Here is a 12,193-nt window from a genome sequence, read left to right on the forward strand (position 1 = left end):
CAAATTTTTAAACCTCCCTCAAAAACATATATTCTACTAATGAAAAAATGTATGCAAAAATCACCTAATAGCCTTAATTGGTACAAATTCTACCTATCAATGCTTATATTAATTTTCTGAGATATTGTGAAAATAACAATTCATCTTTTAAAAACTTGTTTTTACACTGTGCATTCTGAATGCAGATTGAACCATACTGTTTCTACTTTGGGGCTGGTTTTTTTCCTTCTTTTTTGAGGTTTTTCCCTTGTGCTCTGATTCTTCTTTCACAATATGACTAATGCAGAAATATGTTTAATGTGATTGTACATATATAACCTATATCAGATTGCTTTCTGTCCTGGGGAGGGGAAAGGGAAGGGAGGGTGGGAGAAAATTTTGAAACTAAAAATCCTATGAAAACAAATGTTGAAAACTATCCTTACATGTAACTGGAAAATAATAAAATACTTTTATAAAATAAAATGTTTTTTAAACCAACCTTGTTTTTACTAAAGGAATCCATTTAGGCAATGATTTTCATATGTATCATCAAAAGGTCTCAAAATTGTCATGTATATAAATTCATAATTCCTTAACTAGTTTCTGAAATCATGGTGAATAAAACATATTGCCTTCAGTAAACTTTAAAATGTGATTCTTCCCTCATCCATGTTTTAGGGAATCATTGAAATAAGAGACAGAGAAGTCAGTTGATTGGGGGGGAGGGTCTGTGAGTAGTGGTGGTAGTGTTGGAGGACCAGAGGGACCAGAGGGAAGTCTCTCTCTTAGATATACACACACACAGAAGATAAGTGATAGCATAATCATACCTATATTTAACAGAAATGAGATACAGGAATTAGGATGTTATGAAATCTTTTAAAATGATCCACTTTAGGTGACACAGTAGATAAAGCACCCAGCCCTGAATTCAGGAGGACCTGAGTTCAAATCTGGCCTCAGACAGTTTTCACTTTCACACTAGCTGTGTGACTCTGGGCACATCACTTAACCCTCATTGTCCCACCAAAAAAATAAAAAAAAAAATGATCCACCTATAGGATATTTCATATGCTCTAAGAAGTGTTACATGTGTTTGATGTTTCAATTGGCTTCTTCCTTTTTTCTTTAAAATCTTTGTTAAAACAAAAGGCTCACTGGGTTTAGAGCAAAAGATATACACATTTAGAAATTAATGTGATCCAAAAAGGCATCAATAAAAATATAGTCTTTTAAAAAAAGAAAGGCAATTTGATGCTAAATATAAAACAAAATGAATGAAAAAAGCAAATCTAGGATAGATTATGTCATAGTTATTTCCTAATTAAAAGTTTGTGAATTTTAATTTTTACCATTAAAAACAAGGGGATGGGGGGCAGCTAGGTGGTGCAGTGGATAAAGCACTGGCCTTGGATTTGGGAGGACCTGAGTTCAAATCCAGCCTCAGACACTTGACACTTACTAGCTGTGTGACCTTGGGCAAGTCACTTAACCCCCACTGCCCCACCAAAAAAAAAAAAAAGAACAAGGGGATGTCAATCTTATCTTTTTAATAAATATGTTCTCTTATCTGTATTTCTTTCTTCTAATCTTCCAACAAGGCTCTTTAAACTTAGTATAAATAAGTATCTCTTTTTGCTTTGCAAGGCTTTTGGTCTGTAGTAGAAATAGCCAAAGAAATTACAATGACTGCATACATTTGCAGCTCCAGATCATCACATCTCTCTATCTACCTTTGTGTTTTGAATTTCTATCTTTATTTTTTTCGCCAATCATACAAGTTGATAATTTTGGTATTAATAAGATTATTCTATTATCTAAAATTATTCTCACATTTATTAAAGTACTTTGGCCTTCTAGTTGTACAGTATATCTTTACTATATTATTACAGTCAGTGTCAACACACCTATTATGGAGCACTTTACTTATTTAAAGTTCTTTCTCATTAAATGGAAACAGGATTACAGGGAAATACTTCAACTGAAGCATTTACTATAAAATAAAGAACTCTGAAAAATGGCAAGCACTTAAAGATGTCTTTTTGAATGGATTTTTTAAAAATATATGAAGTCTACCATTTTAACTTCACAAAACAATAAGGTAAGACTATGAAGTAAAATTTAGGCTCAAACTGTGGAAACTAAAGTTTTATAGTTCTCCTATTTTATAGCTAATAAGCAATCTATAAAAGAATTTCACTTTAACTCACATGCTATTTAAAAACTTTTCTTTGTCCTGGTCTCAGCTGAAGCTGAAAATTCTGATAGTTTATAAGAAATGAGAATAGCCCTCTGTTCTGCCCTCAAGTCAAATGATGAAAAAAGTCCTTTTGTTACTACTGCTACACAGGACAAACAATTAAACAATCTGCATGATAAAATGTAGTAGCAAGACACAAAATATCCTTCAATTAAAATTTTACACTTACTAGACGAATTCCTGTTCATTTGTACCTGAAACAGAAATGCAAAACTAAATGAGAACAATAACAAATTGTTTCTTTTAATGATGTATGAATAAACTACAAATGTTACATTGACACTCTGGGTCAAATTATTTAATTGCATTTCAAGATGCTAAACTATCAAGTACTTTTGCATACAGCAAGTAGAGCTTCTAAAATTTGTGAATTCAAAACAAATTCAAGACCATTTGTTTTTAATGAGACTGTAACCAGGCCTAAATAAACAAACATTTATTCCAGTAGAATGTTAAATTGATTAACAAAAATCATTTGTAAGATACTACTACAATGTGCTGTTCCATATGCTTCACTGAAACTCTATCACCATGTTTAACATGATTGTGATATATAACCTGTATCAAATTGCTCACTGGCTTTGGGAGTGGGGAGGGAAGGAATGGTGGAAAAAAAATTTGGAACTCAAAAAATATCTTTACGTGTAACTGAGAAAAATTAAAATTAATTTTTTTAAAAAAAGAAACCCTATTATCTTTTACTCTTTCCTTTTCTTGTCCTTTCATATCCAATAAGGCTCTTTTAAGTTTTTAGGTGGTTTATTTTTTGGTTCAGACCTGTGATTTCTATGGTATAGGGATCCTCTAGTGAATTAACACCTTAAGTTATGAATATCAGCAATTCTTTTGCAACTTAAACATCTCAAAATGATGTGAGTTCCTCTGGGTAGAATAGCAAGTAGATGTCAGAGGTGGGACTGAAACTGGGACTTTCTGATTTAAAAGACCATCTTTCTGCCCCCAATGCCATGCTGCTTTTTGCTATCCAATCAGTGAGCAATCATTGATCCTACTTCTGCAGTATCTTTCCTATCTGTACCCTCCTCTCTAGCTCCATTGCCAATGCTCTAGTATGGATTTTCATTAGCACCCACTGAGATATCTGGGAACCTCCTTCTAGCCTCTTTTTATCTGTGCCCTCTTCCCATCCTTCCAAATCCTGTCTTATGCATCAATGTGGTCATACTACTCATCTGCTCAACATGCTTCAGTACCTTTCCTAATGTCTACTGTGTAAAGTTCAAACTTCTTTCTTTGGTATTGAAGGCCTCCCACAAACACCACCATGATACCCTTTCAAAGACTAACTATAAAGTCCAAGATGACAGTAATCATATCTGCTCTATAATTCTGTATCTCCATTAGCACCTAGATAGTACTCTAGATATAGTAGACCCAATAAGTATTTACTTAAGTTTTGATATCAACTTGACATAAGATAACATATAATGATTAGTATCAATAGCTTAGGTTTAAAATTATACTTACTGGACTGTGTCTCTAATATCACATGAAAGGAAAAATAAAAAAGAAAGAAGTGAATATTAGGTTTAAAATTTTAAGGACAGTATTTTTCTGTTGACCTTTTTGTTTACATGGATATGGGGAAATTCTAATATTTCAAGAATAAAGAGATCAGCCCTCATGACTTAATAAGTAAAGTTGCCTGAGGTTAGTTAACACAAAGGCTAAACTGACAACTTCGTAAACGTCATAGGTAAAGGGTACAAAATGGTGTAAGATGGTATTAGTGCTTATTTTTTTAAAGGTTTGAAAGATCTTTTAGGTTATGATGAAATATCAGATTTCCGTAAATAGCTTACATTTTCACCATTAAATTTATACATAAAAATAATCTCTAAAGTCTGCAAAAATTAGACAAATCAACGATGATCAACAAATGGTTATAAACATGAATTTAACAATATTTTGTCCCCCATCCCCACCATGTAAAATTACCAAATTAAGTATTGTCTTAGAGAGTTACAGATAAGTGCTGAATTCCAGCTCTATTATTTATCTGTGTGACATGGAACAAGTCACTTTACCTGGCTGGGCCTCAGTTTCTTTTAGGTAAAGATTCTGGGAGTTAAACTAAATTACATCTGAGTTTCCTTCTGGCTTCAAAATTAGGACCCAATAATCTTTGTGTGGATATTCAAAGGCAAAGAATTATCTAGCTAGCCTTTTATTATTTAGGTAATACGAAAAGTGCACATTTAAAACCCCAGAATCTCCTCTTATTTGTAAAATGTTCCTTATTTTGTCATCCCTGATGCCAAACATTAAATGTCACTTGTATTCCTATTTTGTGTTACAACAAAACAGTAAATTAAATCACCTCATATTACTTACTGATACTGCAGGTGAAAGACTTATGTTTCCAATGGATACTTTCAATTCATCCAAAGAGGCCATTGTGTGATGAGAGTTGTTGGGGTGCATAGGCTTGATTTCTATGCGGTACTTCTTTGGCTCTTCGTCTTCAGAGTCAGAATCACTGGATGAGTAGAAATGGTTCTCTTTGGTATGTTTGGGTCAGTTGAGGAAAAGTATCTTTAAAATGTTCTCAATGAAAAACTACTTTTACAGTGGAGACTGGGTATAATATTTTAGGTTCATGAAGGCAAGTTCTAACAAGCTGAAAATCTGGGAGAGCAGGTCCTGACCTGTGACTGAGAACAAAAACCAAGAGGAAATACAGAACCATTTCTAATCTGTGACTGTCATTGACTCTGAGATAAGCCTCAATAAAATGAAAACACACACTAGCTTTATTAATAAAAACCTGTCAGATAAAGAACCCAATTCCCTTTTTATCATCACATCACATCAAAAAATACACCACTATATACTTAAGAACCACCACCAAAGTATATGAAGGTAACAGAATACTAATGTGCTATAAAAAAATGATGAGAAGAAAAAAAAATGATGAGCAGGCAGATTTCAAAAAAACCTGGAGTTATATGAACTGATGCTGAGTGAAGTGAGAAGTAACAGCAACATTGTGTGATGATTAACTATGATTGACTTAGTTCTTCTCAGAAATACAATGATCCAAGACAATTCCAAAAGACAAATGACAGAAAATGTTATCCATATCCAGAGAAAGAACTATGAAGTTTGAATGAAGATCGAAGCACACTATTTTCACTTGTTTTTCATTTTGTTTCCTCTTTCTCATGGTTTTCCTTTTGTTCTGATTCTTCTTTCACAACATGACTAATGTGGAAATATGTTTAACATGACTGCACATGTATGACCTAGATCAGATTGCTTGGTATCTTGGGGAGGGGATGGGAAGGAGGAGGGAGGAAAAAAAATTTGGAACTCAAAATCTTATAAAAAATGAATGTTGAGGGGGCAGCTAGGTGGCGTAGTGGATAGAGCATTGGCCCTGGATTCAGGAGGACCTGAGTTCAAATCTGGCCTCAGACACTTAACACTTACTAGCTGTGTGACCCTGGGCAAGTCACTTAACCCCAATTGCCCCACAAAAGAAAACAAAAAGGAAATGAATGTTGATAACTATTTTTACATGTAATTGGAAAAAAATATTATTTACCGAAAAAAAAATAGAAATAAATCACTAACTTAAAAAGAAGAACCATCATCAAAAGGCAAGAAAAGGAAAGAATCCTTTTCTGAAGGGAAAACCTCACAGAAGATCCAATAGTCTGAAGAAATGAGTAAGCAAAAAAGACCCCAATTCAATTTAATATGAATTTCTTAAATACCTACTATATATCAGGAGAAGAGCTGCTTGGCTCAGTGCATACAGAATTGGGTGACTCTAAGCAAATTGCTTAATCTCTCAGTACCCCAGGCAGCTCTGTAAGTTGATACACTGCAGAACTGCTGTCCATTAACATCAGTACAGAACTTTCCAAAAGGGGAATTCCCTAAACCAATGAAATTCTGGGTCCAGGCAAAAATAATATTTTTGAAATGTGAGGTACTCTGTGATGGGCACTAGGAATTTTATAAAATCAAAATTTGGGTCACCTGACCCCAAGGACTTTAAATTCTGCTTACAAAGAATAAAGATGGAGTAAAATAAAGTAAGTCTAAATTCTCCAGAAAGAACCAACTAACCGTTTCCTCCCCCAAGTCCTGAAAAAAAACATACCTATAGACACAATCAGTGAAAAAAAATGAATCTTACAAAATCTTCTGAGTTGTTTTCCTCATTAAGAGGAATAAGGCATGATGTGCCTAGAAAACTGAATATAACAACAAAGAAAAAGAGAAACAAGATTCAACATTTTGTGATATTCAGTGGCCAATCTTAACTGGGGAAAAAAATGCAAATATGGGGGGGGCGGAGAAACACAGCAAAACAGTACAACTGGAAGAAGTCTTAAGATTTCTACAATTTGAAACAACAAAGCTGGACTGTTTGGTCTTTCTGAAAAATAAGCAACAGCAACTGAATATACTATTCCAAGCAATCATAAAAGATAACTGTCTGAAAAAAGGGCAAAGTACAGATCAAGAGAATTTGTTGAACAAGAAACCCAAACATCCAGAAATATAGAAAAACTCCAGTCCTTTAGCAACAAAGAGAGACTCTTACAGGCAAAAAGGAAGTTGCACATCGCATACCAAAATCATATTGGATTATTTAACAGGGACAAGAAATGAAAGACTGTGAAATGCATCACACTGACAGAGGGAACTAAATCGCTTGTCCAACAACACTAAGCATGCACTTCATGAGATGTAAAGTTGGGTAGGGCTTTTGACTCGCAAACAGATTACAAAGTACAACCTTAACAAAGCAACAGAGTTTTTTACAGCTTTTTTTGGGGGGGGGGGGGGGGGGGGCAGGGAAACAGGGATTAAGTGCCTTGCCCAGGGTCACACAGCTAGTAAGTGTCAAGTGTCTGAGGCCGGATTTGAACTCAGGTACTCCTGAATCCAGGGTCGGTGCTTTAATCCACTGTGCCACCTAGCTGCCCCCCAACAGAGTTTTGAAAGCAGAGGTTTTTAACCTTTTGTGTGCCATGAACCCTTTTAGCAGTCTGGTGGAATTTATGGCCCTCTCATGAAAATAATGTTTTACATGCATAAAATAAAATACATGGGACTACAAAGTAAAGTAATTAAATTAAAAGTTGTCAAAATACTTTTAGAAAGTTTCATGGATCCCAAGTTAAGAACGCTCTACTTTAAAATTAAGAACTGATGAAGTGATAAAGATAAATAAGGGAATTATTTAATTATATATTATATAATGATGTATGTAATTATATATATATATATATATATATAAAAATTATAAGGACAACCCACAGATTGTTAGAAAGATAAGACAGAATTTATTAAAGGCTTACTATGATAGATTATAAAAAATACTGAATGAGAACTTGGAGATCCTCAACCAGGTATTTTATAATTGATTATGCTATGGGGCAGAGCTAGGTGGCGCAGTGGATAAAGCACTGGCCCTGGATTCGGGAGGACCTGAGTTCAAATGCAGCCTCAGACACTTGACACTTACTAGCCGTGTGACCCTGGGCAAGTCACTTAACCCCAACTGCCTCACCAAAAAAACCCAAACTGATTATGCTGTAGGACAAAAAGGACTCAAATGCAGAAAGACTGAAATCTTAACTATGCTACAGATTTTGGCAGGTAGGAAAGGGAAAAGGAGAAGGGAGAAACATAAGAAGAGAGGAGAATCAGCCTTGTTATTTCATTGGAATAGGGTACTTCAAATGAGTACTCCAATGAAAGTGATCAACACCAACTCAGTGATTTAGAAACTTCCAGAATTGCCTGGGGTACTGAGAGATTAGATACCATGCCCAGCACACAGCCAATCTCTGTCAGAGGTGGAATCTGAACCCAGATCTTCCTGATTCTTGAAGCCCATACTCTATTTACTACACCTAGGTGCTTCTTTTTTTGGTGGTTTATTTAGGGGGAAGGGGGGGGGAAGGGGGGGGAAGGGAAGGGGAGGGGAAGGGGAGGGGAGGGGAGGGAAACCAAGAGAAATCCTTGGACTTCTCTTGGGGAGAAAGACACAAAGCAAGTGGCTCTGAGGTACTAATCTCCTAGGTGCTTCTTTTTAAGACAACACAATAAAGAGTATTTACTAAAAATCCTACAAACAAAAGATGCAAACTGAAATGGAGACACTTAAAAAATTACATCCTAAGTAATGACTGGATGAAAGACTCAACCATTGAAACAAACAATGTTTACTTATCTTTTTATGACACATATACAACACATAGCAAATCTGTCAAATATATAGATGAAAAGATATCATTCTGATTTGGTTCCGGTTTAATACTATAGCCTTCCTCGTCTACATCAGGAATGTTCTGAAAGAAAAATAAGATTTTTATTGCAAAGACAGCTGTAATTTATGTAGATTCAGCAATTTAGTTTTATTTTAAAATATTACACATGATCAGTCATAGGTCAAGTTCTAGCATCAGATTAAATGTATATAAATTATTTATCTCAACTTTTAGATAATTTAAAATTATAATTTTGCTTCAGGAGTCTAATAGATTAGATTAATGGAGAATGAAAATGACAACTACATTATTTCAAGGAAAAGGCATTAAGTGACAAGACAATGATATATATTACTTTTCAATGACAAATCTGGCTCCAGACACGGATTTGTGCTTAGTACTTGATGTTTTATTTTTCTACTGAAATCAGGTATGAAAAGCAGATTTAGAGTCTTTTGCAAATTACCATATCCATTTACTAAGTAAGAAATATATCCACAACCATAATGCTGGAAAAATGAGGAATGTAAAATAAGTTATTGTATATGATTCCTATCAACAGAGTTCACAAAATAAATGTAAGAAAAGCAATCACTTTGACATTATTCTGTATTTAACATTATGCTGGCATTATAGAGACAGGAGCTGGGCCTGCGATTTCAGTGGTCTAAGAACTCCCACGTGAGGAAATTCCCTCTAAAAAAGTAGGTCAACACCTTAACTATAATTTATAGTTTTAGATGATTCCAATAATCCTAACAAAATAACAGCTAATAAGTGTCAGTGGGTAGAACTTAGAGCCAGATCTTCCTATCTTAGAGGTTAGTCCAAACAGCCTTTTCATACCATTATGTAGTAGGTAAATAACTGCTAAATCAGGTGATAGAGGTGAATACCACAGAGAAGGGGGAAGGCCATGGTAGTTAGGGGACTATGCATAGGGAAAGGGTAAGACTATGCAGGGGAAAGGGTAAGACTTCAGGTGGGTTCTGAAGACTGGGTAATGCCTAAAGGGGTGGAAGTTAGGTAGAAATGGCTGTCTAGGGGAGAACAAGAACAAAGGCATAGAGAAAAGAATAAGCATGGTGTGTTGTTGGGTCAGTGAAAAGATTAGCCTGACCAAAAAAACCAACAGTGAGTGTGATGAGTAGGGGGAAATAAGGTTGTATAGATTGGATGGGAATATCACAGAAGGCCTTGAAAATCAGGTAGAAGAGTTTAAATTTGATGCCACAAGAAGTAGGGTACCATTTTTTTTTAAGCAAATGAGGGTATGATAAGATGAAACTGATGTTTAAGAAAGGTTAATTTGGCCTTGTGAATAATCGACTTTTCTATGTGACAGAAAGCTAGGGGAAGGGAGGTAGAGGTAAAGAGGGAACAGCCTACAGTCAGGGACAAGCAATCCAGGAAGGAGATAAGGACCTAAACCACTGTGCCAACAACAGGAATCAAGAGTTTGAAGGTAAAAAATAATCAAGATTGTCTGACTAGATAATGGAGATAAAGGAGAAGCAGGAGTTAAAGATTAATAGCTGTCTGGCAAAATGATAATGCCATTGACAGAAGCAGGGAAGTATGACTATGTAATAAAAGTATAATATTCAGAGATGAAAAGGGTTTCAAACTGGAGAGAAGGAAGAAAGGACAAGTATGGCTTGAAGAAAAATAGTCTTGAGGTAGTGATAAACAGGCATATGAAAAGAAATGAAACATCAGCTCAGACTAAGGAAGGAATTAAAGACTTAAGGAGAAAGGACATTAGAACAGACATGGGGAGTTTTCCAGAAAGTTAAAAAGAAATGAATAACATAAAAGGATCATCAGACTGTGGCAAAAGTCAGATGAAGTTAAACAAAATTAATACAGCACCCCAAAACTTCAGGCTGGCTCTTTCATCAGTTCTGCACCATAGAAAATGGAGTAGTAAAAGAAGACTCAGAGTTTTAAATTGATAAGCAAAGAAAACTAAAGGTCAAGACTCGTGACCAGAAAATAGACTTAGAAGCCGAAGGGAGGTTATTTAGTGCAATTCCTTTTTTAAAGATGAAAAAACCACAGCCTAGAGAATTGAAGAGCCTTTCCCAAGGTCACACAGGTATTAAGTGACAGAGTCAGCGTCTGAACCCAGGTGTAACTTCTAATGTTTCTTCCAGGCACCACAAGGAGGTGGTGATATTATTGTTTATTATTACAACTACTAACTACTACTATAATAATAATAATGATAGCTGGTCTTTATATATCACTTTACACTGTTTATCTCACTTAAACCTCAAAATAGCCCTAAGACGTAAACAGTAGGGGCAGCTAGGTGGCGCAGTGGATAGAGCACCAGCCCTGGATTCAGGAGTACCTGAGTTTAAATCTGGCCTCAGATACTTAACACTTACTAGCTGTGTGACCCTGGGCAAGTCACTTAACCCCAATTGCCTCACTTTAAAAAAAAAAAAAGAGGTAAACAGTACAAGTATTATTATTCTCATTTACAGATAGAGAAACTAAGACTGAGGGAGGTTAAGCTCAAGGTCCTATAGCTCATTAAGTGCCAGAATAAAAATTTGAACCCAGATCTTCTGAATCCAGTATATGACTATAAATTTCAAGACAGCAAGTCTAGTACAGCAAAGAAAACTAAGGCACTGCATGCAATTGAAATACTGAATGGCTGGAGATGTTAATAAAGATCAAAAGAAAGTTCTGCAGTGAGAAACTGCAGGTAAAGTTGTGGGCTAAGAGTGTTGAGCAAGAAGTTCATATATCTTTATCTGATATGCACTTCTTTTTTATTTGCATCACTAGTTAATTTCATTTTTGTTAGATAAAAAAACTGAAGCATTTATGTAGTCAAAATCAAAAATTTTGATCAAAGGCTAAAAAATTAAATAAATCCAGGCAGTTCCCATTTTTCAATATGGTTCTGTTCACTCGATATGATTTTTGCAAGAAAATCTACATCAATGAGGTTAAAGAATGACTTATGGAAATAGTTAGGTTTTTGGTTTTTAATCCTAGAGGCTCGTATCTACACAAATGAATTCACAAATACTCCCCACTAAATGAAGGAAGGTGAAGGGGTGTTACTGGCTCTTCATTCCTCCTTCACAACACCCACCACATAATGAGAATTCCTTTGTTGTGACATACTTTCTCTCTCCCTTCCCTGTTATCTTTGATACTGGTTTTCTGATTTGTTTGGAGTTAATTGAGGGGTTGGAAGGGAAGAACAAAAATCAGCAAAGGAAAAAGAAAGCTCAGATTCAAGAGGCAAATCCTCACAACTAATGTCCTTATGAGGCCTTCAAGTATCTACCTTTTGGATTGTCATTTCTACTACTGCTGCTGCTACTAGTATTTATGTGGTACTTTAAGATTTGCACTGTATTTTACAAACATGATTTCATTTGATCTTCATGACAACTATAAAGGTGAAGTCCTATTTTACAGATTTTTCAAAGAATGTGCCAAACTTTCAGCATAACTCCAAAATCAGTGTCATGATCCTGATGACCAATGCCAGCTCAGAGAAATGTATAAAGAGAAAAAGAAGCCATCCATTCAAACTTTCTTGTATAATTTTTAAAAAGTGGTGCTCCCGGGGCAGCTAGGTGGTACAGTAGATAAAACACTGGCCCTGGAGCCAGGAGTACCTGAGTCCAAATCTGGCCTCAGACACTTAACACTTACTAGCTGTGTG

General features: G+C 35.3%; 1 protein-coding gene across 2 annotated transcripts in view; it reads right to left on the reverse strand.

The window, feature by feature from the left end:
* Positions 1 to 12,193, reverse strand: part of FCHO2 (FCH and mu domain containing endocytic adaptor 2) — a 151,939-nt gene that overhangs the window by 35,496 nt on the left and 104,250 nt on the right. For both annotated transcript variants that reach the window (XM_043973083.1, XM_043973075.1), the window contains exons 12-15: positions 8,520 to 8,577; positions 4,598 to 4,773; positions 3,731 to 3,742; positions 2,412 to 2,436 (exon numbers count right to left, since the gene is read on the reverse strand). In XM_043973083.1, coding sequence (XP_043829018.1) covers positions 2,412 to 2,436; positions 3,731 to 3,742; positions 4,598 to 4,773; positions 8,520 to 8,577 — 271 coding nt within the window. The remainder of the gene's footprint in view (positions 1 to 2,411; positions 2,437 to 3,730; positions 3,743 to 4,597; positions 4,774 to 8,519; positions 8,578 to 12,193) is intronic.

The sequence above is a fragment of the Dromiciops gliroides genome, chromosome 1, assembly GCF_019393635.1.
Source record: "Dromiciops gliroides isolate mDroGli1 chromosome 1, mDroGli1.pri, whole genome shotgun sequence".
NCBI classification, from domain to species: Eukaryota; Metazoa; Chordata; class Mammalia; order Microbiotheria; family Microbiotheriidae; genus Dromiciops; species Dromiciops gliroides.